The 27,772-nt window shown below is 38.1% G+C and overlaps 1 protein-coding gene across 4 annotated transcripts in view; it reads right to left on the minus strand.

The window, feature by feature from the left end:
• Window positions 1-27,772, minus strand: part of ARHGAP21 (Rho GTPase activating protein 21) — a 111,681-nt gene that overhangs the window by 57,501 nt on the left and 26,408 nt on the right. For all 4 annotated transcript variants that reach the window (XM_057383981.1, XM_057383974.1, XM_057383988.1 and 1 more), the window contains 2 exons: window positions 8,191-8,373; window positions 2,217-2,241 (listed from right to left, as the gene is read on the minus strand). In XM_057383981.1, coding sequence (XP_057239964.1) covers window positions 2,217-2,241; window positions 8,191-8,373 — 208 coding nt within the window. The remainder of the gene's footprint in view (window positions 1-2,216; window positions 2,242-8,190; window positions 8,374-27,772) is intronic.

Here is a 27,772-nt window from a genome sequence, read left to right on the forward strand (position 1 = left end):
GTTAGAACACACCAGAGTACATGCTTGYATCTTCTGCCCTCTAGACTTAATTAGGTGCTCTGCTCCATTGGAAAAATATTSAAGTGCTCTCAATGAAAGGTAATAGCAATAGAGATGTTTTTCTCCACTTACCTAATCAAATATATAAACGCTGAATTTAATAAAAAACCCACATCGTTAACAGGTGAACTTAACCTRTGAGAAGGGCAAAGCATAAAGGGCAGGTAATCATAAATTTCCACTGAAAACTGATTAAAAAGAGGCACTTCTGCACTGGCACACWCTGCCTCACAAAAACGAAATGCTTGGATCCCCTTAACTTAGTCTTTCAGAGAGGGAAGCTCAAGCGAATTAAGGGAACTATCATGTACAAACTGGAAAAGCGTTTCTCAGGAGGGTATTTTCAGTGAGTGACGGCAGGGCYCGGCAGAGGCTGCAATGCAGGAACCCACCAGCAGGTGGCTCCAGCGCCCGGCCCGAGCGCGGCTGTTCCCGGGGGAGCGCCTCCATCCCGCGCTCCGCGGAGAGCGCTCCGAGAATCCCTGGGATGGATGGCCCTGCACACAACTGCCGTGCACAGAGCTTCTGGCCACCTGCTACTGCTGAATAAACATCACTTTTGCCAACACGCAAAACGAGATGTGCGCTTTTCCTGATTTTCTCCTCGCAAGCTGCCTACTCCCCTTATTTGGGAACAGGAACGACCTGCAGCAATGTAAATAAAAACAGTTTCATCCCCCATATGTCCCCAAAGATCGTGTCAAATGCTGGAGAAGGGCGTCTTACAGACTTAGACCCACTTCGCTATTTTTAAGGGTTCAATACACAAAACTGGCAGGGTAAGTTATATTGACACCTATGTCCTCTGCCTCACAGTCGTTTCCTCTCTTTCCAAGGGTCAAGTCCAATCTTCTCTCCTTCATGAGAATGCTGTTACCTTTCAGAGCGTTTGTGCCCTCTGATCTCAGTATTGAAGCATACAATGCACTTCGGTGCTATAAATTAGCAATAGTTGAGCTATAATTCATRGGTTTAGAAGCTACACAAAACAATTCCAGAAAGTAATCTTGTTTCCACCTTCACAGGTCTCATAGTGAGCCAAATAAATATGTTTACTGCTCTTTTRTCTACTGAAAATAGCTCTCAGGTAACATTTTAGATAAACAGACCTACATTATATCTTTAGGAGCCCGAGTTCTTCCTGTGAGAACATGAATACCATAGAACTTCTTTCTCTAGACCACAAGTACTGGGTCTTCCATACTGGTTTGGCACAGAAGATCAACTCCCCCTYCTAAAGGAATCTGCCTTTTCTTTCATTATGTCAAAACAGATAAAGAATGCTTAAAGTTTAGGGAGYGATAAAAAGTAGGAAGATATTAACTTTTCACCATTTAACATGCAGGTGATGACAGCTGAGTAAAACTAGGGAGGATGAAATGATGAATCCATCTGCTTCCAAGAGAAAAGTAAGAAAGTTCAAATAATTTCATATTTCCCAGAATGTTTSTAATACATCACAGCTACACAAAGGGGAACAGAAGTTCAGACATATTCTTTGTCTCCCAACTACAGGAGGTATTTAGAGGTAYACTGAAACCAGGTACCATTCTTTGCCACAAATCATAACCCAGCAGAGTAGAAGCAGCAGTCCAGCCCACGCTGGCACCCAGCTCAGAGCATCCCCATCCCCAGGGAGCTGCACTGCTCTGCCAGGGTAGCACCAACTGAGCCCTGCACAGAACACTCAGTGCAGATAATCCCACTGCCCGTGTACCCTCATGTCGGGACAGACTGGGAAAACAGAAAGTGGAACTGGGTTCCCAGTCTGAAACCCAGCTGCCTTAAATCAACAYAGTTTTTACCCTTCGAAGGAAACAGTGAGGTATCAACAAAAAGGAAGCAAGATAATACCAAGAAAATAATACCAAGAAAAATTTAAATTAACTGGGATGGAGATAAAGCATATATTGATAAAAAATAAGGTTATGTGYGAATTAAGAAAGAAAGCAGACACAGGCAATGTGAGATGGAGAAAGCTATGAAAATGGAGGGGAACTGACTGGCACAACCTAGAATTAAGTGACTAATCAATGAGCTTGATGCTCACACTGAAGTAATTTTAAATTTCAAGCTCTTAGGTAGCAATTCAAGTCTATTACACAGCTGAAGCATTCAATACATTGGATCTGTAAGAGAGTAAAAACAAGACATACCTTGTCTATTCCCATTCTCTTCATCCTAAAGAGGAAGAAAGAGTGCATATTAAAAATTCRATAAATGGAAAAAAATGCATAGGCATCTTTAAAGATACAAAGACTTGAAGTGAACWGGTAAGGTTAACTCTGTATTTTGGTACCTCCTAGTTTCTCCACAACTATTCCACTTAGAGAATTAAGGCTTTTATTCGGAGAATGTAGGGGTAATAACTATTTTAAAAACAACAACTAAGCACAATCCTATGAAACATCCCCCCAGAAACAATATGAGCAGWATTAAGTGAAAACAAATGTACCAAACCCTGCCATAAAGCCTAATACAGTAGTATGTGTTGTTGCAAGCATGCTTTACCCTGAAAGCCAGGCAGGAAATGTTACACTTTAATCATCTCACAATTCAAAACTACATATGCAAGAGATACAAAATATATTGCAAGAAACGTCTGAATATTCTCCCTGACATTTGAAAGATCCAAGTCTGTTTTGCCTTCAGTACTACTACTACTATGTACCCCAAACACTATTTAATAACAACTTTGAAGAGCTTCCTTCTGCTCACTGACCCCAAAAATCACACAATTGGAAACTATTAAAGGAAAATGGCATACTTAAACTAAAAAAAATACATTATTTAAGTTCCTTTCTTGTCAATATTTTGATATGAAGAACATGGTTAACCTTGTTTATAAAATTCTACTGCCAGAGAGCTAAGTATGAAAATACTTGCTTTCTTTCTAAACTGTAGCCTTCATAGAGTAATCAGCATTCAATAAATATTCAAATACAATTTCTGAGACTAATAGGTAGTATTTGAAAAGTATTTCTAACAATTCACCTCAGCTAATTAGAACAGCTTAGTCCTGAAGGAAAGAAGCAAGGAAATGACCAAAAAATAATTTTTACCTGGACATTTCCTCCTACTTTTAGATGGACTAGTTCCAAATTTCTAGGTATTTTGCATTCAAAGAAAAACCACTGGTTTTCACATTAAATAAGCTCAAAGTAATTACACACTGATCTGAGCAATCCATTCAAGAGAAAAAGACTTGAGAAGGAGAGGAAATAAGACCTGGATATGAACACTGTATCATGATGAGGAAGAGACAAGCCTGTCCTAGGAGCAATAAATATCTTGCAAGACATGCAAAAGTTGTCCTGGAGCTTTTTAAGGCCTTACAAGAAGAGAACTTTAAGGAAGAAAGAAATAAAGAGTAGAAGAACTCCCCCTAACCCAAAACACTGAGTTAACAATCTAGCACATACTGTACTTTTAAAAAGCCATGATAATTATCACTGCCACCCAAACACTGTCTGTAAGTTCRACAGTCCTGTCTGCTCCAAACTTTGGTAAAAATGGCACACTAGAACGCAAGAACCATTGACACCTTATTCTTGAAGCCCTGTAACAGCCAGTAGGTTCTGAACTACAATCAGCAGCCAAGAATTAGACTAGGTTAACTTCTTCATGTTTTGAGCTGTGACCCAATCTATCAAGTGAAAAAACATCTTCAGAACTTGAAATACTAGAACTCATAGTCTGGAAAACCTGGATTACATGTATGGGAAGGTACTTGGTCTGATGCTATAAAACAAGCATTTTTGAAGAGAAAATTTAGCTAATGTAGAAACACCATAATTTATGAAATACTGCAGTGGGTTTGTCAGTTTGTGACTGGCCTGCAAAGCTCTGCTATCAAAGACAGCTGCAAAACATTAGTTTTTCATGGTATCAAGCCAATGAGATCAGGCCTTGAAAAATGGCATAGATGTTTTATAACCCAAGTGTTTTGAAACCAGCTTTCCCTTCTACATTCACCCCTAACACGTGGCAAGATATCAATATAAGCTGCCTTCACACCAGAAGAGAAGGTGTGAATGTGTTTATCGCTCACCTGCTTCTCAGACAAATGAACGTGGGAGAACAAACTTAACATACAAAAATAGTGTGTCTCTAGCAAATGCTAATAAATCCTGATGTCAAAAGCATTATGTAACATGGGTTTTTTGCAATGCTAGTTTAAGGAATGCTACACACACTCCTTACTTTCTTAAGGAAAAGGAGGGATAAGAAGCAAGATATGAAAAACTATACATAAACGGGTTATTCCTGAATGTGCAGCTATTCCCAGTTTGGTGCGTGTCCCCACAGAAGCAGAGTCAGGTACTTTTTCCAAAATGAAATGTGTTAAACCACAGCCTCAATTTCCAAGGTCATCGGTCCCTCACACAGGACTGTCCCTCYCACCAGACAACACTTGGCTCCATAACCTATCACAGTGTTTATAAATTGGTTCATGAAGGCCAATTACAATGAGAAAGAGACCCTTGATTTGTACTTAAATAGCTGTTTCACGCAGGAACACTAAAAAGGTAGTAAAACTTAGCACAGTATCCCAAATTTGGCCTAGACCGGCAGTACTACATAAATACTGAATGCTAAATTAACTACATATAATATAAAAATGTTACCTATATAACAAAAGTATTTTAGTGAAAAAATACTTAAATATTTAATTGTACCGGCATTCAATTTAAAATATGCAGAGACATTTCCCTGCATTGATCATTACCAATCATTTTCACATGGGGAAACAGTGATATTTCCCTGAATTGATCATAACCAATCATTTTCACATGGGGAAATGGTGTCACAAAAAGCAAAAAGAATCACCTGAAGTCCTGAAGTACTATTAGGAGTTTTTATGTCAAGACAGTGTGTTTTGGGACTCAGCAGTCAGCCAGGTCCTGGAGGCAGATCTGCCTGAATCGCCTTCCTTGCAGAGAGCTCTTCAGGACAAATCAACAAAAAGGCTTTCTAACTGAACAGGGGTTTTATTAGACTAACAACTAGAATGCTTAACTTCTCTAAATTTAAAAGCTCAACACCTTAAATACACCTAGSTAGAGAAAAGGTTATTATAAATTTCATACAGTAATGCCTATTCTTCTCCAATTAATACATCCTCTGGCAAGCAGTTCTTTGCTTCCAAGAAAATTCACCTCAGTGCCTCTCCAAACAGCAGCATCCTCCAGCATGTAGAAATCTTATCTTCYAATTCCTATGGAATATCCAGCTGTGGTGTGATCTTTACCACACCCTGCAGGCTAAGAATATTATGCTGTGTCCTAGCAACACCACTGCTCCCCCCTTGTGAAGAGTCTTGTCCTCTCTTCTTAGAGGATTCCACCTGACCCAGTAACAGCTCTTTGAAACACACAAACCACAAGCAACAGGAACAGAACTTTGAATGGAGACATTTTCATTTAGGTATTTCTAACTSGAACGTACAGTAGGTATTAAAAATTTTTTTAAAAAATCCACAAAGGATGTGGGAAGATTGTTCAAAGGAAAGCACTTTCAGATACTTTTCTTTCTCTTCACTACTTCTAGTAGTTTATGTTGATTTGTAGTACAATTTAAGAGATGGTATGGCAAGCTTATTGGGGGGGGGGGGGGTGGTGGAATTAAAAACCAATAAAATTAAAGGAGCTAGAATGCTTTTKATCCTGAGGTAAACAGTAAAGATTTCTTCATTGATCCAGGGAGAAAGCACCAGCATCACATTGACACTTGTGATAACAAAAGGGCCATGGCTCTGAGAAACAGTTTGAGGATTGAGTGACTCCAGCTGTTTTGCCAAGGCCATCTTCAACATGCAGGGGTAACCTCAGTCTTASATCAGCAGTGACTGCATTCTCAGGTGTGAAGAAGGGACAAGRCTACTACAAGATTCAAGACAGTTAGAGAAAACTCATATTCATTGTTATTATACTCCCTTTGAGGTGTGCAAAACAAAACATCTGTGACTTCTGAGGCACTTCTGAGGGAGGAATTATACTTGAGCTTTGAATCGATGAGAGAGACTGTAATTAGCTGGTAACCTTATCTGATCAAAGATCCTRTTGAACAGCTGAGAAATCAGATTTGTCTCACATTAGGATCAGGCTAACAATAGGTGAATTTCATTCTTTTGTACTATAACTTAAGTACATAGATTTCTACAAAAGCCACTTTATGAAGAGTTGTAAGTAACAATTTGGAAGATCTGTTCTTTCTTTCACTTCACCTTATGGACATTAAAAGGAAGAAAAGAGAATATAACCATTCAGGTTAATTTATAGAAGTATAAACCAGGGCTCTGTCTAAATGAACCTTATCTTTGCATGTAACTGAATCCACGAATAAAGGTGCTACCATATCCAATCATCTCATTATTTCCTTTTCAAAATCAGACAGAAATAGGAATGAATTAACCAGATTCTAACATCTCAGAAGAGAAACAAGAGAAAAAAATGAAGAAGGCATGAAGATCTCTCTTGCAGAAAAAGAGCATGTTAGAGCTTCAGGAYACATCTTGAGATTTACAGGTGTTGGGCTCACTAAAACTCGGGCCTCTCGGAAACCATGARATATGAATGACAGAGGAAGGAATGAGAGAGGAAGTAATGAGAGAGGAAGAACTGATAGCTCTTTTTTATAATGCCCTTCCCTTGTGCCTGTCTCCTTCTGCATGTGAAAAACATATTGACTCCCTCAGAGACATCCAGTGATGGTCTTTTTCCACAATATATCCAGTCACTTCTTAGTTAAGGAGTTTAATCCTGCTCATGCTGCTTATTTTCATCCTCAGCACAAGCAGGGGCTCATGTCAAGAGATGCTACCAAGTGCAGGTAATTCGTTCTGYTCAAGGYTAAGGCTTCCCCACCCTCCTTCCTCTGTTTCCCATTGAACTGAACCAGAGACTGCTATTACCTGTGCTCAAGGACAGAAATACTGGGATCACCTGATGCTGCTAACAGTTTCACTTCCATATAACATCAGTCACTCCTCGTCAAGCAAAAAATTTGGACACTCAGGTGCAGACCGAATAGCTCAAGTTAACTGGAAAAATGTGCCAACTTTCTTCCAAAAAGCTTTTTCTACTTCAAAAGAAATCTTACAGCCACCAAGGATAGGCAAAGACAGACAACCTTATTGAAAGACACCTGCAGAGATACATCGAGTCAATTAACTTCAYGTTCTTTGCAAAAAGCCTCAATACCCATTCCCCAGTTTGGTAAGAATCTATTATTTAGACTAACTGGAAAAGCAAAACTGAGGAGTAGCATGGCTCATGAAAACCATTAAAACTTGATGCCTTTAAAATGTACAAACATTATTTGAACTCACTAGGAAACAYCCTCTCTCAATTTTCAAATTCCTCTCATTATTAAATGGACTTTTACTCAACCCCAGGTACTACAGGAGCTTTCCAAAGGTTCAGTCACCAAAGAGAACATGTACATGCTTTGAGCAAGGAAGATCAATTAGCTACTTAACATTTACATCTTCTTGTTTTACATTTTAAAAAATGTAAAATACATCAAGAAAATTTTCTTTTAATGTAGGCCTGTGTGTATTTTGTGTGTATTTGTCTCTTGACTAACAGAAAACTGCAGATACTCTTTTCAGCAGAAGGAATGTAACATAGAAACACAATCTGTCTTTCTAATGTACATTGATTTTAGGATACTCAGTTAGCAACAAAGGCAAACTAATGTTTCTTCATTCCTTAGTATAACGGCATGACAAACTTYAATTTGGGAAGGGGGGAACAACAACAACAAAGAAGAAACCCAAACCTTACACCCTTGAAGTCTACACTTTAAAAGATGTACAGACTAATTAATGACACTGGCATAAGGGTAAAAGAAAAATCTGTGCAGAGAAATACTTTCATTTTCTGTGATGACCACTGGTCTTACCTATGGTACAAATATTTTTAACTGACTGAYATTCTCAGTCAATTCCCTTTYATTGYAACAGGTTACCAAACAGCTCTTAAATAATGCCCAGTCATCTTACAAGGACCCTTTCATCTGTGTAAGACAGATCTATGAACACATTTACTTCCAAGAAAGCTGGATTTTTGACAATAAAAGGTACAAGGGTTCAAAGGTATGAAGTGCTTCATTATTAATTCCACTTACTTTAAAAGAAAACTGAACTGCAGATTCCGGAGGGTAAACTATGAAGTGTCTTAAGGTGAAGCCAAAACCCTGAGATGTCCTCCTTAGCATGACAGTTTTAGGMCCAGGCCAAGAGAAAGTTTCTTCCTCCTCCGATGGCGATACAGCTTCACTCTGCTCTTTYCCATCTTTATTTTTTGATGCCTAAAGAAGAAAAAGATATGCAGAAGTTTTAATCTGGATCACTGAAAAAGACAACAAGAATAAGACTTCCTAAACATTCCTGTACACTTGAAAACAGAATTTTTCCCCCCAYAAACAATRTAAGTTGATGATCACGAGCATTTTCAAATGTGTATTCTAAAGCAGCACCCATTACACCACTGCATCTCTGCTCATTATGCACATATAATAACTCTTAAATTTTAAAGGAAATTGTATATTAAAAAAGTTAAATGTTAACAGTGAACGACTTGAAAGGACCACAAGAAATACGTACAGCTTGCATGTTTTATTTGCCTTCYATTTTAGAGATAAACACATGACTTCTGGGACCCCATTTCTGGCTGTACRTGTCTCTCACACACACAAGTACAAAATAAACTTCTCCTTTTCTCACAATCCAGGCATGATTCTTTTGACTAGYATCTCCTTATCTAATACAAGTAAAACAATGCAACTGGTGAGGCTTCCTTAGCAAGACATTTTCCTCTAGTCATATCTATGAATTCACCTTTGCTTTTTCCACCCTTAGCTAATTTCTCTGAACATTTCAGTATGCAAATTTTAAAYACAAATGTAAAAAACTCTCCCTTCCTTTTACAGTCCTGCTGCAATCCTTCCCCTCACGAGAAAGGAACAATCTTGGGTGGTTTTTTTTTTCCTTATGGCTAATTTTATATACCTATCACTCAAGAAACATATTACAATATTTATCTTCTCAGCCTTACATAAAATCTTCCATTTCARCTTTCAAAGTGAGTGCCACAGCAGCACTCAAAGCAGGAGACATACAAAGAAAGCATGCAAAATCCTATGACCCTCCTCTAAAGATTCTAGTTCAACGATGCGTGAAACAAATTTAGATACCAGAGCCTATAGCCTATTCAAAGGGTATTCAAACAGAAATAATAGTCTTCTTGTCCTCCAGTAGCTCTGCTGCTGTGGCTCAGCAACTGGCTGATCTGTGTCAGACTTTATTGCTTGGTTTTCTCCCTGTCCTACTCCAAAATAATCTGTTTTGCTTCAGTCTTAGAGCTGAAATATCAAACTGCAATGCTTGCTGGCAAGGTGGGCTAAGCCAACTCCAACCAACATCTACAAACAAGACAGCACATTTCCACTCTAACCACAATTACAGCAACATGCATTACTACAAGGAAAATACTGCAGCTCTTTGGTGAGAGTTAAATCACAAGAACAACATTTTGCATTCAGGTATGTAAAACACAATGCATTTGTCCACAAATGCTACAGTTTGTCCTCAGAAACCCCCATCTTGCTATGTTCAACAGGGAGAACCAGAAGATACTAGCTACTGCTCCAAAGACCAGCCTCCCTACCTCCAATAACCCTGTTTTCAGCAAGAAAACAACATGCAAATGGAGAAGGGTCTTGACGCTACAGCCAAGCCAAAAAATGGAGCTGCTTCAGAAACAAGAAAACATGGAGAATCCAAAGCAGCCTGACAGGATCCTGCTCTTTCAGCCAGCCTTGAAGAATTAACTTGATTTTGGAAAGAACAGTTATMAATATCAAGGACTCTATCTCAGTCTAGTCTGTCCTCATCTATCATCTTCATTCACATTTTAAAGTGTTAATGTGAAACTGAGAAGCCTGTGCAATTAGATGACTAATGAATGAAAAATTAGTGAGCAGCGCAGAACTGCCAAGATGACTGGCTTGAGTTTAAAGTTCAAACAATGCAAAGATTAGGGTAAAATTTACATAATCCTTTAGCCTAAGGAAGGAGATTGCTATTGAGGTGTTCCCARCCACTCTGTTCAGCTTCTGTGCACGACAGCATTTTATCAGATCTGTACAAATAAATGTTCCTTTTCAGGCTTTCAATCTCAGGACACAAGCAGAAACTGGAGCCAGTAAGAACATTTTGATCCTAGTAAACTGGCAAAAGAAATAACTCCTAGTAAAAAAAAAAAAAAATCACTGGCCTCTAAAAAATGACAGTGATTTCCTCCATCAAGTGACTCACAGCAACCCATCTATTTAATATTCCCTTGCAGTCTTTTGTTTTKCCTCTCAGATTTTTATAGGCAATGCATGATGCAAAGTCTCAAATGATCCAATAACCACAGATRCTGAAAAATGTTCACAGGCAAACACCCATAGTTAAAAAGAGGTAAACAGCAAGCCTAAATGTAGCACTGAAAAATCTAATTCTACAATATACTTGYATCTTTTTTTTCTAACAAAAACCTCYTTAATTAGCCTAAAGGTAATTTTATTATGTGTAACAACYGATCAGTATACTTTATAAACAGAAATACTGTAATCTCAGTTCAAAATAGAGCCCTACAGAGCAGTTCACTAGCTTTGAGAAACAGGAGTTGCAGCATTTCAGTGCAGTAAGAGAACCTCTAATTTTCTGGTAATTTCATGTAAACTTTTAGCATTCACACAAGGCACTGAACTAGAAGTTATTCATAACCCACAGTCAAATAATTATTTCTTGAAAGAGCATGCCAAAAGGGAAAGGTGAACTTAATGTCAAACCTTGGACSCCCTGCAAGGTCTGACAACAGGGTAACAGAAAAAGCCAGTATCAATAACAAATGTGAGACAWGTTCAGTAATAGCAAGTTTCAGACACTGCTATGAAAAAGCAAGAATCTGATTTATAGGGAGAGTCAACATCTGTTGAGTAACCCTGGGACATTTCCAACCACAGTACACACACCAGAATACCCCTTGCCAGAAAAGGCTTTAAAAAAGAACAAGAAAAGTTCTCATAAACATAAACAAAAGAAAGATGCAAGACAGCAAGCAAGAAACAGATGATATTTAGCACAGGCAAATACACACYACTGAAGGTGAAGTCCCTACACAGTTTTCCTTGAAAATCAATTTACAAATACGTACGTATCTATATCCATAAGGTAATTTGCCTTTTGGGTAGAGTCATTTGTTTTACAAGAGATGAAAAAGGAATGCTTCATTTTCATATAAGATCTAACAAACCAAAGATTATTGTGCCATATTCCTTACTGAAGATCTGTATGTTTATTTCTCTATAGATTCAGTCCTCAAAATCAAAGTCAGAATGCATACAATCAAGTTCAAGGACTGAAGAATCCCAGGCTACTAAAAATGAATCAAGCATCATTTCCCTCAGGAATTTTTCATACAAGGTTTCTGCACAAAGTATCTCAAAGCATCATTTCCTGTTCTATGCAATTGCAAGGACATACAACAGATGCTTAAGTGCACTGCAAAATGCATACSTTGTTTTTAATATTGTATTTAACCCTTCTTTCTGAGCAGTGAAAGCATCCATGAAAAAAACAGATGACACCATAAAAAAAACTACATGAATCACTCTAAAAACAAACAAAACAAAACATAAAAAAACCACCAGCTCCCAAACCAGCCATACCACTACCCCCCACAACAGACCATCCAGGGGATTTATCAGTACCTCAGTAACAGAATGGAGACAGCCTGTGCTAAGCAGCACCTGCTTCAGCTSCATTTACATATGCATTTACAGACTTTTAGCTAGTCTACCAAAAAAAAAAAAAAGATACCTGATATAGCAGTTTAGCTAGACAGATATATGCTGAATAGGAAATGCTCAAATGTTTCTCAATTTCACTGATTCAAAAGCGATCATGATTTTTAGGGCTTTTTAAGTAACTACTGACATAAGCCACAGAAAAAAAAGCATAGTTAGTAACCCCTAAAATCTTGCTGAGACACTGACAAGATATTCCAAATGCTCTTATAAATGCTAGACTCAAAACCAGGGCTGTTTGTTATATTGGGTCATTTACTTTCCCCAGATTTTGTACCCAGATGCTATCACTTAGCTAACTGGCCTGTTAAATCTACTTTTGCACAGAAAAAAAGGCGTTTCGGGAACAGCCTGGCCTTATTTTAATGTGACAACGCATTAGGTTCTTAAAAAAACTAACAAAGAAGAAATAAAAAYGTCTTTTCTGGCTAAGACTGCAGAATGTGTAGGGAAAAAAACTGCCTATAAGACAGCCATATMAAAGATTATACAACTTTTTTCAGAGATACATTATCTCCATCCTCATTTGCAGTACCGGAAGGTATATCCAACACACAAAGACAGACAATATTTTATCTTAGCAGCATGGGAAGCAGGATCACTCACACAAGGTGTAAATTGAGTCTTTTTCTTTCAGTTCTCAGGATAATAAACCAAAATTTCAAGAGAARTGGGTCCCATTTATAAAGCCAAATACTATGATCATGTATTGAAACAGTCTAAGATGTAGTGAGGTAATTTCTAATGTAACTTTAAATCAAACTGGAATGTACAAACAGCATCTTATACAGAAGTTATTCCCAGCTGAACAAAAGTAATTACTGGCAAAAGGTGACATTTTAAGTAAATCCATCTTTCAGGTATTCAGAGCACAGCCTTCTTCCCAAAACAAATAAATGAGTTCCATCACTTTTAGCCTCAGGAAATATATTACTTTCTTACTGAAAAAAGGAGACCAGCAGGAAAACCAGAACACAGAAAACCCCAAACCCACACAATCATTAGGCCTCTGTGTCAAATATCCACCTGTCCAAACTTCYGACTGACTTTTATGCTTACCAAAATTTGTAATCCTGCCCTGAACAGGTAGGATGTTGAGAAAGACAGAAATTCAGGCAGGAAATAAAACCTGTCAGTATATTCATACTGACAGTGTCCTTCCCTCAGGGAAGTGTTTCATCATTTTATGTCCTTGAAAGATGGCTAGAGGTTTAATCAACAATATTCTCCAAACCGACAAGGATGGTCAGAAATCAGTCTGCCACATTGGTGACATATGAGCAAATCTATAAAAATCCTACATGTAAGATTGTGGATGGTAGCTGACACCATAAAAAAGGCATCTAGAATTTGCAGAAAGGAAGAGAGGAAAAAAAAAAGATAAAACCACCAATTGAATATTTAACAGCTGTACATGCTAGACTTGTTAAAAAGCTCTAAGCTGAATTCCAAAGAAACATTCAGCAGTGCATGCGTAATACCAAAGCTGCCCCTTCTTTACTAACAACAAAATGAGTATGCACAGCTAATTAACAAATATCCCAAATGTTTCAGTATTTTGAGTGTCAAACTGAAGCATTCACTTTTGCATGATACGCCAGCGTCACCCTTCACACTAAACAAGCAAAACAGTTAAAAGAGAAATTACTAATTAATGTTTAACTTATGTACAGATTTAAGCTATATTAATTTGCTGCTCTTACCTACATGCTCTATCAACTTCAATCCAAAAGTACATCCTTTTTCTTGTCTACTTTTTAGAAATATAAACATTACTTGAGCATGGCTGAGTGTAATCAACTCCTGTCAAAGYGAACTTTGCCAAGTAGAAATAAAATCACTGCAAGTTAAAAATAAAAGTTTCCCTCTATCCAATGAGTTGAACCTCAACATACAGCTAAAATGCAATATATAGTCACAGCCCAATATACTCAACCTAACAGTATTGACCATATATTTAAGAAAGTATACTCAACCTAACAGTATTGACCATATATTTAAGAAAGTATACTCAACCTAACACTATTAACCATATATTTAAGAAAGCTGCAGGAAGGCCTTGGTTGCTCAGTGCTTGTAACTGCAGAGCCCGTTTTCAGTAGTTATCAAAATGAGGTTGCCTTTCTTTGAAGCACCTGAAAGTGGAAATTGAGATGTAAACAAAAGCTCAAAGCTCYAAAGATCAAACAGCTACAGAACCACACTCACCACAAGAGAAAGATGAGATGTGCAGATAAACACAGCCTGAGTCCACACACATAAAACCATCATAGATAGCATTAACAGAGACAGTTAAAGCTGGTCTAGTCAGGGCTCTCATTTTGGAGTCACTGCTGTCTAGTTCTGGAACTGGGGGCATAGCTCTTCTTCCATGCTGCAGCTCTTCACGGAACTGGGGGATTTGAGGTGGAAGAAAAAATAAAAGTTTCCAGAGGAAGACTTCAACTCCCAAACTCAGGGGAAGTGTCAGCACACAGAGTCACGGGGGTCCCCATTCACCTGTTACTGGGCAGGTGTTATGCATGCATGAAGCATAGGATTATTTGCTGAGAAACCCCAACAACTAACATTGTTCTTGTATTGCAGCTGATGGAATGCACTAACTGGAAAGGGTATTCAAGGCAAACAAACTGAAGAAYTCAACTATCACTAGAACAAGACCCAAATCCTTGATGACTACAAGTAGAGACTTTTACTAGAATTAAAGATTCAATATGAAACAACAGAATAACAGAAAGAGATYATAAGGGACCACCAGAAGACTAAGGGGAAGATAAGCAATGCCATTCCTCGTTTGCTGCTCAGCTGGCTTGGTGAGGTGGGACCCAAGCAGCCACCAGCAGCAGCAAGGTGGTCTCCATGAGCAGCTCTCCCTCTCTCAGCCCCCTCGTGGTTCTTGCTGAGACCCATAAGGAGACAAGACAATTCAGAGCAAGAGAAGGCAATAAAGATGCATCACTGGATGGAGTGMCCATGGGTCCAGGTGTGTCCCTCACAGGAGCTCACTTGTTATCTCTATAATGCACTACTATAGCACTAAGCCTGGGTCCTTTTWGGTGGGCTAATCAAACTTAATTCAGGCATGTGTTAGAACATAATCCTGGGAGCAAAACTACCTGTCACAGGACTGTGAATGTCACCCAAATGGAACAGAAGCCTGTTTAGTTCAATAACAAAGACACAGGCTGCCTGCCTGCAGCAGAGGTTAGTGAGGACACCAAAGTTCGAAGTGTATCTCAGGACTTTAATTCTAATTAGAATACTCTAATTCAATAAAATACATAAATCATGCCCTCAAACCAAGACCAGGTAAGGAGAAAGGTAACTGAGATGGCAATACACCACTACTCTCAGTGTATGAAGTAAGTGGGAAATCTGCGACCTTTCAAAACCAAAGCAACTGTGCCAGCATGGCAGATGGCTGGGAGGCACAGGGAAGGAAATATGCAATTCTGTCAAGCACCATGCAGGCTACAGAGCTGGCTGGGGTTGGAAGGAGGACAGAGGGATATGTGTTTCTGTGTACTTTCTGTCTACTTCTGTACTACTACTGTTGTAGTCAACATAGTCATTCAAAGGAGAAACAGTATTTTCAAGATAAAGGATTTCAGTTCTCATAAAGGTCAAGGCATACACAGAAAACAAACAGTATAAACCTCCATGTGTACATGTTATTACACAGCTCAAACTTGCCTTACTGTACTCCACTGTTCATGCAAGGCAGCTCTGTAAAGCAGCTGGTACTAATGTCAGTCTCATCACTGCTTCAAAAGACCTAAAAAGCAAAGCTGAAAGCTATCYACAAGAAGGATGATTTCAAAAATGTTTCCCCCCTGTGTCTGTTTTTTACTTGGCTCTGGATCAAAAACAGTTGACACCCCAAGTGGTTCAGCAAGCTGAGCTTAGCTACTAGACAGACTAGCCTGAATGAAAGCAGCATTCAGCTTCCCAGGCCAGGTGAGACTCAGAAAGAGTTCTACTCTGAAACAGGGAAAATCCCAACCTACTAAGTCTGGCTAGACTTAAAGTAATTTTTGTTTTTTTCCACAGCATAAACTCTGGTTTTCTCATACTGTAGTTCTGATAGGTGGACTTTCTGTACAATACTCTTAACTTCACCAAAACCGAGATCACGTATGGTATGACTAGTGCTCCACCACTGCTCAAACAAGACTTCTCCACAGTTAGCCCCAAACTCCTGAATTATCCACAAATAGACATGAACTAGCTTCTCAAATCTTCTTTTAAACACTAGGTATTATCAAGTTTAGCATATTTTAATTCATTAAAGTGAGCCTAATCTACTATATGTTTATTTTATTTTTAWACACGTATATACACACAAAAAATTACACTGTGTTGTGTGTGAATATACATGCATACATTTGTAGTAGCTTGTACACATCCAAAAAGTGTACTAATCGACTGGGACTCTTTGCAGATTAACTGCAAAGATTAATCAAGTGCATTTCAGTTTAGAAAATATTTTATACTTCTACAAAGTAACAGCTCATTTCAACCACAGTACCGAGAAACAGAGTAAAAAGTATATGGACTTTGCAGGACAGAGATGCAGGCTATTTTCACAATGTGTTTTATTTATATCTTGAATTTCATTATTTACAACAAGCATGGAGTTCATAATATTAAATTTAGTCAGAAAAACATTAACAACAAAGAGAAATTGAGAGCTTCCTTGTTTTCTTATAGACCCATTAGCAAAAGCCTCCCCTCTTAACAGCTACATCCTTAAAATGGAAAGAAAGGAAACATCTGCAGGGCTGGTAGCTAGCACAACAGCAAAATATCATGTGATCTTCATTTAGCTAAATTGAAAATTTTCCTTCTCTGCTTGTTCTGYCCTTGCTTGTTAAGAATAGGAAATTCTTTGTCCTCACCTTATAGTGTAATCTGGAAATATCAGAGACAGACACAAAGAAAGCATGCTTCTGCCCCACAGAACTGAAAAAATGTTTGAGGTTACTCCATGCAAGAAAAAAGAACCTTCTCAGCAGTCTGACAGAAGTGGTAAGAGTGGCTTGCACAGTCACCAGCTGTGACTAAGTCAAGAGCTGCCTCACACTGCTTCTTTCAACCTATCGGAATTTTTCCAGATCCAAAACTATGAGTTGCCCCATGACCCACTCTGCTTCCTACAAATGGGGAGAGGACAATAGGAAAAGCCACCTATGTCCCCAGCTAAGTACACTACTGGAAAAATAGGAATGAATTCAATGAAGTTTGTACTCTTTTTGTTTTCTAGAGTAACACAGAGTTTACCAAACGCACAAGATATTAGACAGCTTCCACTACACTTCCACCATAGTATTAACAGAAACCTATTTACATGYGAAATAGCTTTGCAGAAGCCTTGAAGAAAACCAAAATCACGGTGTAATGTAAAATCACTAAAATCACCTGCACAGACCCTATTTCAATGTGATGCACCACACTTGAAACTATTACCAGCCCTGAAACTACCTACAGATTTCCTTCCCTTCATAATGTTTCTCTCCAGTGTAGCCAGAGACCATGTCTTGAATCAAAAAACTATTAACGCTACATGGGACATGGTTAAAGTTGACCAAACCACCAAAGAGAACAACCACTTTTCCACAGCTTCTCTGTCACTATGGCAAACCTCTGTGTTTGGACTAGGCTACTACAGGATGTAGCTACAATAGTGAGTAAGGGCTTTACTTTGCTTTTGGGCTGAACAGTGGGACARTGCTTACACCTTACATCTGCTCTCTCTACATTCTCTATACGTAGACTATATCTACATTCTACATGCTAGAATGTAAACATGAGGCTGATCTTCTCTTACTGAAACCACTGAATTTTTCAACATAAATAGAATATGCTCATTCCTGTTCTAAAAACAAGAAAATGAGGTCATTTAGAGATGAGGCACATCAGTTTCTCTGCATAAACACATCATCATACCTGCTGGTAATTCAAGCTGTTAAGGCTTAAGCTTATTTAATTCTGCAATACTGCAGCTCTACTTGGGATTTTATTTCATGTACATCAAAAAAGTCTCTGACCTTTCCAAAGCCAAACAGAAGCATTTGGAAGATGAGGGATTTGATCCTTCAATGTCAAAACCTGAGCAGTAACCTTAAAAACATGGTTCTGGCAAGTGGGTTGTTATTACAGAGTTTGACTCTCCAGATTTATCTAAGCATATGGGGGGAGTTTTAAGAACAACTGATTTAAGAACAACTGTTTGGATCAAGGCTAAAAAACATCATAGAAATTTTAACACACAGAATACGGCTCAAAAAACTACAAAGAAGACCAGTGTATCAAGATTCTTTACCTTCCCACATACATAGCTTCCCTCCTCAAAAATAACCTCTAAATTAATCTACACATAGCTTGAGGTAGTGTTAAAGCTTTCTAATACAGTCACCATTAATAAACTCCTGCAAACTCACCACTTAGAAACAATCCTAGTCTTGTGTTTCAAGACATTTTATTTCAACATACTATATACTGCACAAATCAACTCACCCTTACATTTCAAACCCTAAACTAGGAAGCCAAAAGCCTATCCTTTGTACAGTGAAATAAAATTAGCATACACAGATACAAAGCCACATATCCAAACACCCAAATTTAATTATGTCTGACCTCTAAATTTGTAATCTATTGTGCATATATAACAGAGGAAGAAAAGTAGACTTTTCAGTGAATAACTTCTTTTACAAAGATACAATGCACAGGAAAATGCTTTAAAAAGGACTGTGAAGTCATTAACCTGAAAAAAAAATCTTAAATCTTCATGCACAGAGATGTCACTAAGAGGATAAAGAGGAGAAAGTTGTCCATGGGATTTTCAGTTTAACTGCAAATGCAAAAGCTTCTGAATGTTGCCTTACGATGTGATCATATGTGACCTGYATATTTCCTCACAGTTTGTACTGCATATGTCAGTAAGAATAGTTGACATAGATAACTAAATCTACATTTGTTGCTCTGTCTGGAATTTGGAGTGGAGAGTGAGCAGAAAGCTATTTTAACACCAATCTATTTGCTTATTTAAGAACTACTTGTCTTTGCATGCCTATTATTGTGGCTTGAATTGCTCACTGTTGCCAAGTTATTTCCCTGTACTTCGGGATATTACAAAATGTTTCTCCAGCAGTGTGAATTTCCACAATGAGTTAAGTCACCAGCTACTTCATGCAATGATTTTATACCTTTTAGTTAAACTGAAAATAGCACACCCTGCACTGCTACCAAGACAGATTTTTATCATATTGCCTCCCTCCTTCTCCAAGGCAGCAGATGAACAGAGGAGGACAGTAAGATAATACAAATATCACATTTCAAAACCATTATCAGCTGCAAATATCTCAGAAGGAATGCAGACACCTTTGTTATTTCATCTTCCAAGTGACACATTTGGAAGACTGAAAAGCATTTTTCATGTTATTGGAGATTCTCCAGAGGAAGGGAAATAGCTGCAGTGCAGCAGCTGCTGCAGTAGTGCTGCATTCTGGGGCTGGAACGAAGGTGATGCGAGAGCCGGGCTGGCACTGCAATAGCTCATTCTCACACTCTGCCTGCAATAATGAACTCCAGCTAAAAGAACAGAAATCAGACACTTGGCTGCTATGTCACCTAACAAACTCTCACATATATCAACACAGTCTTTAATGAGAAGGTTTCTCCAAGCCCAACAATCCAATCAATGGTGAGGCCTACCCTGTGCAGTGGAATTTCATCAACTGCAAGTTTACAGAACTTGAAAAATACTTTCCCCTGGCTTAAAAACCCAAGATTTAAGTGTTTACATGGCTAAAAGAGCATTATTGTTATTTTTAGAGGCTAGAGWGCAGCAGTAAGATTAAAAAAAGAAGCCTGATGCCGTTCATCAAAGAACCAATGCAAACAGCACACGARAAGATCTGATCTGCTCTCCTCAAACTAATAAAAGTCTGATCAGAGCATAGTGCTGACCTGTGCTCAGCTGGTAAGTGTTGATCTACACTCAACTTGTGTGAGTGGACTACTGTTTGCCATCGAAAACTTGAAAAAAAGGCATTTGTGATAAATAGAGGGAAAAGCACCAAAACCACTGTCTTGTCTACTTTTCATTCCCTACCTGTACTTCTCYCAATCATCTGAAGCAGCAGTATTTATTGTTTTAGACATACTTGYTCTAATATATCTCACCATGGCCACAAGGTCAACTGACAAACCTAGCATCTCCAGCGTCTGCTCACATGCTGGAGGCTCACAAAGGACATCCTTACAAGGACAGAGGGGGTAGCTCCCACTGCATCTTACTGAGGATGACCCTAGTTCACATGTTACTGAGGAAAAATATTACCTAGCTCTTCCATACATTCATTGRGGAACATCCTTGGACCACAGCTAGCTAAGTTATCCCAAGACTACAACTCCATAAACACCACACCATTATATGAAAAAAAAAATTTGACTTTTTAAGATACACTCACTCTCTCATTCTTCTTCTTTAGAAAAAAGCACTACAAATTCCTTGTTTCCAATACCAGAATATATTAATAACAGGATTAATCATCTATGATAGTGTCAGGGCAGTCTGGGTAAGTACAGAGAAATTCGCACATAAAGCTGTATTTACCAAGGTCCCCCACAGGATACAAATTTTTTATCTACTACTCTGCTTCACTAGTTCTACATTTGCAATCATGCTGAATTTCTGAATTGCCAGTAAGACTCTCACATGTAAATATACCCCATGTCCCACAAGACAACTGTCACAGACAACAAAAACAAGAAGCAAGACACTTTGTACTTTGCAATAAAAAAAAAAAAATCAGAAAATGAGTTAAGACAGGTAATGCAGTTCTCCCATGAACAAAAAGTGAATTATGAAAAACTGCAAGCAATCAAATTTATTGTTGTACTCCCAGATTTTCACTGAAAGGCTTKTGAGTTAATTATTTATGGATCACCATGTGATAGCYGTAAATCCCATCCAACTTTTGGACTAAAAACTGTAGTTTACTGATGCCAACAGAACTTTACTGATTTACATCACAGAATAATTTTATTTTAGAGGTTTCTGTTTTAGTATGAAACACTKCATATCCTTTGAAAACATTCTAATACACATCACAGCTTGCTGTATCAGAGTGCAAAGGGCAACTRTGCCCAGCCATAATAACTTTTATATCACACTGTGAAAACATTTTCTAAAATTTAAACCACCATGGTACACCGAAGAAAATATCCCTACTATTTCATACTTGCTGACTTCCTGTTTTAAAAAATAAGCTTTGGGAAATACAGAGCCAAGGGAGTGAGTGATGAACAAAAAAAAAAAAATCCTCAGAATGACTGCAACCTAATTTGAGATATTATTAGTGATACAGACTTCAGAGGTCACCCATCTGCCTTCTCACCAGCAGCCTGCTTGGGCACTGGGAGGGGGAGAAGGCAGAGAGCAGCACTGCTATGTAGAGCAGTGTGCACCTCTCCCCAGGCCTGGCACCTTCCACTTCTGCCATGGCACTTCAGGGCAGCAGGAACAAGAGTAGCTGCACTGTAACATCCCATAAATGAACTTACAGCTTCATTTCAAAGAAAACTATCAGCAGCAGTTCATKAAATTGTATAGTTTACAAAGACTGGACTTYAGTTAAAGCAAACAAAGCWACCCMAAACAMATGTAACAATTGCAGTSTGCTTAACACTTCTACCTGAAGCATGYAATTAATCTGGGGTATACTGATCACAAACTTGTTTTCTCTTTCCAGACTGGTAACAGTCTTTCGATTATGGGAACCCTGTTCTGCATTGGGGCAAGCAGTTTCTGGTGCTTTTTGGTTGTTTGAGATTTTTTTGGTTGGGATTTGATTGGAGATTTGATTTCTGTGAAGTATGGGAAGCAAAAGTCATATTGCATTTGACTGGACAGGTGAATCCTTACATGTATGTAAGCAAACTAGATCAAACAGTTGGGCATCTGTAAAAATCAACAGTCTAAGAGAATCCATTACATTTCCTCTTCTTTCAAATGCAATAGAGGATACTTTTTACCTGTAATATTAAGTAGATTACTTGAAAAACCCAGACACTGTGAATCAGGATTTGCACCATTAACTAAAGGACTAAAACAAACAGCACAAACAAAATCCAAAATCAAACCACAGCACCATCACACAGCAGCATATTTTCCTGATTAAGAGGTTTTGGTACAGATGAGACATACAAGGGTTGTAGGCATTTTCAAATGGCAGATTATTTCAAAGGAGTTCTATGTTTGGTGGAAAAAATTTCTATCACCTGCCTCTAGTTGCTGTATTGAAACACAACTTTATAAGCAGTGCTTACCCCCATCCCCTTACACCAAATACTAAATTTTCTTCAGTGACGGGCTGAATGTTATATGAGAAATACAGGTAATATCTAGAGCAACTTTAAAGCAGTRTTACAACTGCATACATGACTAAAACATCTTTAGTAAGTGGATTCTATTTTAAATAGTGGATTCTATTTTTAAATATTTAATATTCAAAATCCAGGCTACCTTTTGTTTGTTTGGGGTTTTTTTCCCTCCAGTTCTGCAGCAAGGCAGTGAATTAGAATTAAYTGATCTGTCCATCTTGAGAACAGAATAGCATCCTGTGGAGATTTATTTTATCCTGTATTTTTTTTTTAAAAAGTAACAACCTCCCCCACACACATTTTTTTAACCCTATTCATGATCAAATATTTTGAAATAGTCAGGATGCTCAGTTTTTTTAAAGCAGGAAGACAAATCAGCTTTATATTTATTAACAACATAGTTTATCCTGGCATATCTCCCCCCTCCCGCAAGTGATATTTACCTTTTCATACAATTCATTAAACAAAACCCCTCAAAGCACAAGCCTCTAAAGAGAGCAAACTAAAGTACTTAAAGTGTTAAAAAAGCAGTTATATAGTCAAACCATGCTTTATATGCTTACATACTGCATGAAAACTCCTTAGCAAATAGCAGCATTACTAACAGCTCATCCTCAGTAAGACTGAGGGTGGGGAGAAGAGATCAACCGGAGCCTTTATGTTTTCCCCTTATACTAAAATATGTTATCATCTTGTATGTAAGGATAAACAAACAACAAACCTGATCGCTCCACGCACAGTACAGGTTACATATGAAACTCCAGTTGTGATTGATCATGCAGTCCAAAATCCTGAACTGGGCCATGCCTTGCTGTAGCGCAGARTGCTGCTGTGCTCTGACTCAGCTTTTGTCTGGGTGATCCTCGAGGATATGAGAGCTATGCAGTAACGACATTCAGGAACAAGGACTTTCCTTCCTGTTCAGTCTCCTTTCCCACCCCAACTATGTGTCGAGTCAACAAGATTAATTGACAGAACTGCGTAACATTCTTCAAAATAATACTTCCGAAGCTGACAAATTATGCATTCCTGTGAATATATGGGAAATAAGAACATCCTAAGAAACCACACWAAAGCTAACAGAAAGGCACTCTCAAACTGCACTTGWGCTRTTCCCTAACCCCTTCATTTSTGCTCCTGCTGAAATCAKGCTAACTATCAACAATTTAGTGTCATAATTCATATCATATGAATCTTAAAACTTCCTTAGGCACAGTTGTAACGAAGGCTCCCCATACTCTACACAAGACTCMAGATTAAAAAGCTTAGGATACCTATTGTAATTGCAAAACAGCACAATACGAGCAACTTTTCAAAGTTAGGAGAATGTCACAGTGTTCATATAAATCATATGGGTTTATCTACTTTGTACTCTTAAACAGCAGACTTCGCCTTAAACCTGTGAAAGTACTGCTAGCACTGCACAGAAACGCTGACTGCCTTCTGTAATGAAGGATGGCCACCCTATTGGTCAGAGATGCAACACCAGAGGGATCCTTGATAAACTGAACAAAAGTTGGAAAAGTTTCTTTCTCCCTTCATGTATTCCTTTTTTTGCAGTCTGCAAACAATAATCCTATTTTAGCATCAACCTCACTTACCTCACTTGACTGCTTACCTAGTATTCCCATTCCAAAGTAAGACTCAGAAATACAGGAAATGTGTTTCTGCAAAAATATACACTGTTTATCTGGTGACTACCTGAACCATTAGACTAGTCACAGAACCAATAACCTGCAGTTTAAATGACAAACACCCTTGAGATGCAAGGGACAGTTTTCTGTCTAAGGAAAAGATGGAGGAATGGCTAAGGGAACAAGTGGCCAATTCACCCTTTGGTTCAGTAACGGCCAAATGACTCAAAAGTGCTTCAAATGTCAGAGAAAATGTGTGCTATAAAAGCAGTCTGGAAATAAAACAAAGTTGTTCATGAGGGTCAAACAAATGGTGTGGCCAAAGAGCAGCTCTGACTTTGAAACAGTTATACAAATAAGGCCTCATTTGTTTTAACCAAACCAAATAAAAAAAATCTTGTTCCAATTTCTCATCTGAAGGACTCTGGGAATTAATACCAGAATCCAAGCCAACCTCTTCCCTTCTTGCCAGTGTGAATAGTCTGAAAACTTCCAAGATCCAGTTGTGTAGAAAAAAAAAATCTATTCTGGTTCATTTTATRATATAAAGGGCAGGAGATTCTCTATTACCTTTACAACACCTAATTGTGCAAAAGGGAATCAGCAGTATCAGTGCAACATGGCATAAAATGAATGTGTTCTCCAGTGAAAAAAAATTAGAACAATAACATCTGCACAAACAAGTTAGATGGTCTGTACTGAAGCAGTCTGTGCTGACATGACATGTGGCTGGAAGAAATGTCCTGCTTAGCAACTATTACTAGGTGGAACAGATATACTTCCTCACAAGAGACACCAGAACGATCCAAGCTTGAGAAATCTTGGAGAGGATGTCTGGGAAGGTTYTACAGAGCAGGGGGTTACTGCAGAGATGCCAGAGCAGACTGAGGCAGTAAAGTCTCCAGGACAGCAATGGTGGAACGAGGAAGGACCCGGCACCCTGCAGGACCGGCAGCAGGGATGCTGGCAGAGTGTGTGGGGCAGCCTACACATGGCTGGAAAAGCAGCCAGCTGCACATTTGTTGGCCTGTGGAAAAATGCTGTCATCAACTAAATAAGGCTGAGGGAAGAGGGAAAGTAGATCYTGAAAATTAAGAGAAGATTGCTGTTCTATACTAAAATCAACATCAATCAAGTTCTTCTTAAACAGTGTTTTAGTACAATTCTGCAGTGATTGGTTTCACTATCAATTATTTACTTTTAGATTCATAAAATAGCACACCATATTTATTTCCTATAAAGCACTCAAACTCCTAATAAAGTATTSAACATATTTTATTAGAAGTCTCCCACTGTACAATATGTTATTATTAAAAAAAAATCAGTTACAACTCAGAATCACATTTGTGTAACCTTTCCATAGTCAGCAGCCTTTTTTTGCCCATTACTTTCCATTTATTTTCAAATCTGTTTCAAAGAAATCCTGAAYCCATATTTTTCTCCTACAATCTCGACAGTGCTTATACACCACTGCAAAATACAATGTGTTATATAAAATATAAAATATATAAATATACCACCTATGCAAAGTGTCTAACTACTGCAGATAAACACATGAATAACAATATAGAGCAGTAGCAGAACATTTGCATAAACAGTCAGTCTTGGCCTGTCAGCTGCTGCCAAAGGTTAGTATCGAAATGCTTGTAAATTCCAATAGGTACAAGAARTAGGTGAGGACCAAGGTTTCTGCAAATTAAGTGCCTCAGGTAAAAAGAGTTCACAAACTGCTGCAAGAGCAGGACCTTCAACAGTAAACTGCAGTTACTGCTGAAAATGGACTGTCTCCAAGTCAGTCTTTATAGTTGTAGATTTGACTCTACTGTTACTGAAAGCTGTTTCTGATCATCAGACAGCTTGACAATTGCCCTCATTTACAAATCTCCTTCCTGGCTTGATGCTAAATCAAGTTCCACTAGTTCAGCACTACTTCTGAACTAGTGGAATTTGAATTAGTTCTGAACTAGTTCTAATGTTGTTTTCTTTAGTGTTAATGTGGKTTTTTGGGAGCCCATTTTTACTTTTCCTAAGCATGATTACTATGTATGAAGCATCCTTAAAGCAGGCATACAATGAAGAGATGGCTTCCCTTTTTGCCGTCAACATTCAATTTACCAATGCCTTCCTTCAAGAAGTTAATGTAGAAGCGAAACAGAAATAATTTTTTGTTGTAAACATTAAACTTGTTTAAAGTTTTGCTTAAAATTTAAAAGCAAAGCTTCCGCACTGAATTTCCAATTTGGAGGTCAACAGAGCATTTAAAAATGCTATGAATGAATAAATGAAAATGAGAATACATCAACATTAGAGAATGAAAAAGACATACATCAACATTAGGAGGCACCAAAGGATTCACTGTCCAATTGCTCAGAGAGCTCCATATCGTACACTAAGCTTTGACTGAAGAACCTATAATGGTGACATACAGTTTTGAAGTTCTATTGCTSGTCAGCTTTCTGCCCATTAAAATAATGAAGGGACCACTTAGAATTCCAAGAACACAATGAAGTTGACCCTCAATTATGSTATTTATTAAATATAGAATCAAGAGCCTATCCAATGTCCTCCCACATCTGCTGCCAAGTYCAGTGTTTTCTCCTGGCATTAAAAAAACAGGTCTAAGATCTCAATGCTTTGAAGCAAGTAAGCTAAAACAGGTCAGAAACTACTCCTTCAATTCTTTCAAAACCTCTCTGTCTTTGTATGCAGATTCTAGAAGGTTAAATAGAAACAGCAGAAAAGAGATACAATTTCCTTAAAATTGTGCCCCTCAAATATCTACACWTCTCTCTAAAAGCTGCAGTGAGCTTTCTGAAAGAGCAAACAACTCATGCTGGCAGAAAGGAAGGGCCTCCATTTCCCTGTAACTCCGGATACTTTTTGTACGTGAGCAAATACGCAAGCCATASACAAGGGTCAGCACATCAGAGCACACAGTGAACCATGCGTGTACCAGAAAGATGCTGTTTAGAACCTGCAACACAATTCTTTGAAAGGGTGATTCCTTTACCAGCAAAGCGTAGACTGATAATGATGATGGTGAAGTCCTGGTGGAAGCTGGGGAGTTTTTAAGCAAATGAAATTGAGAAGTGCACAAGAACAAAAAATGAAAAATGTATCTGAAAAAAAAAAGTGTTTTCATTGCTCAGGTCACCAAGACTGACAATGAAAAAAGTTCCTACAAACCAAGTCAACAGCAGGAAGAGGTTGAAATATGATTCCATTCTGAATTCTTTCCTATCATTGAAATTGYTACAAAAAGCTACAAACATTAAAAAAAGGAAGAAACAGTAACTACAAAAACCATCTCTCTCCATAGTGGAAAAAAAAATATCTGGAGTGTTTCCTTCCCTCTATATCAACTCCTTTTTAAGATGCAAGACAGTTCATAGAATTAGAAACACAAGAGATCCTTAGGGGGAAAAAATGGAGGGTATGACAGCTGGCACAGTATCATTTCAGGCTGTTTAACACATTCATACCAGTCTGCTACAACTCTACGGGAATTTTAGTCCAAGTATTGAGAAACTAAGGGAGTACACAAGACACATCACTTTTCCTTCAGAAACTAAGGGCAAAAGAAAATAACTGAGACTAGCATAACTGTCATWTTTCTTCTGCATAAATGCAACTTATATTTTATCAATGTATAAGCTCATTRGATGAATCCAATAATGTATTTTGTAATGCATTTTGTAAACAGCGCCCCACAAACAAATTCACAATATCTAAATCATGTAAGGAGAGTTGCTCTAGCAATTGTTTTAAAAACTCATGCAGTGAGGTAGTYATCACTTTGACTGCCTAATTCTTCAGAAATTCTCCTGGATCCA

Source organism: Malurus melanocephalus, unplaced genomic scaffold (assembly GCF_030028575.1).
Source record: "Malurus melanocephalus ecotype Western Australia unplaced genomic scaffold, MMel_1.1 scaffold_14, whole genome shotgun sequence".
Lineage (NCBI taxonomy): Eukaryota > Metazoa > Chordata > Aves > Passeriformes > Maluridae > Malurus > Malurus melanocephalus.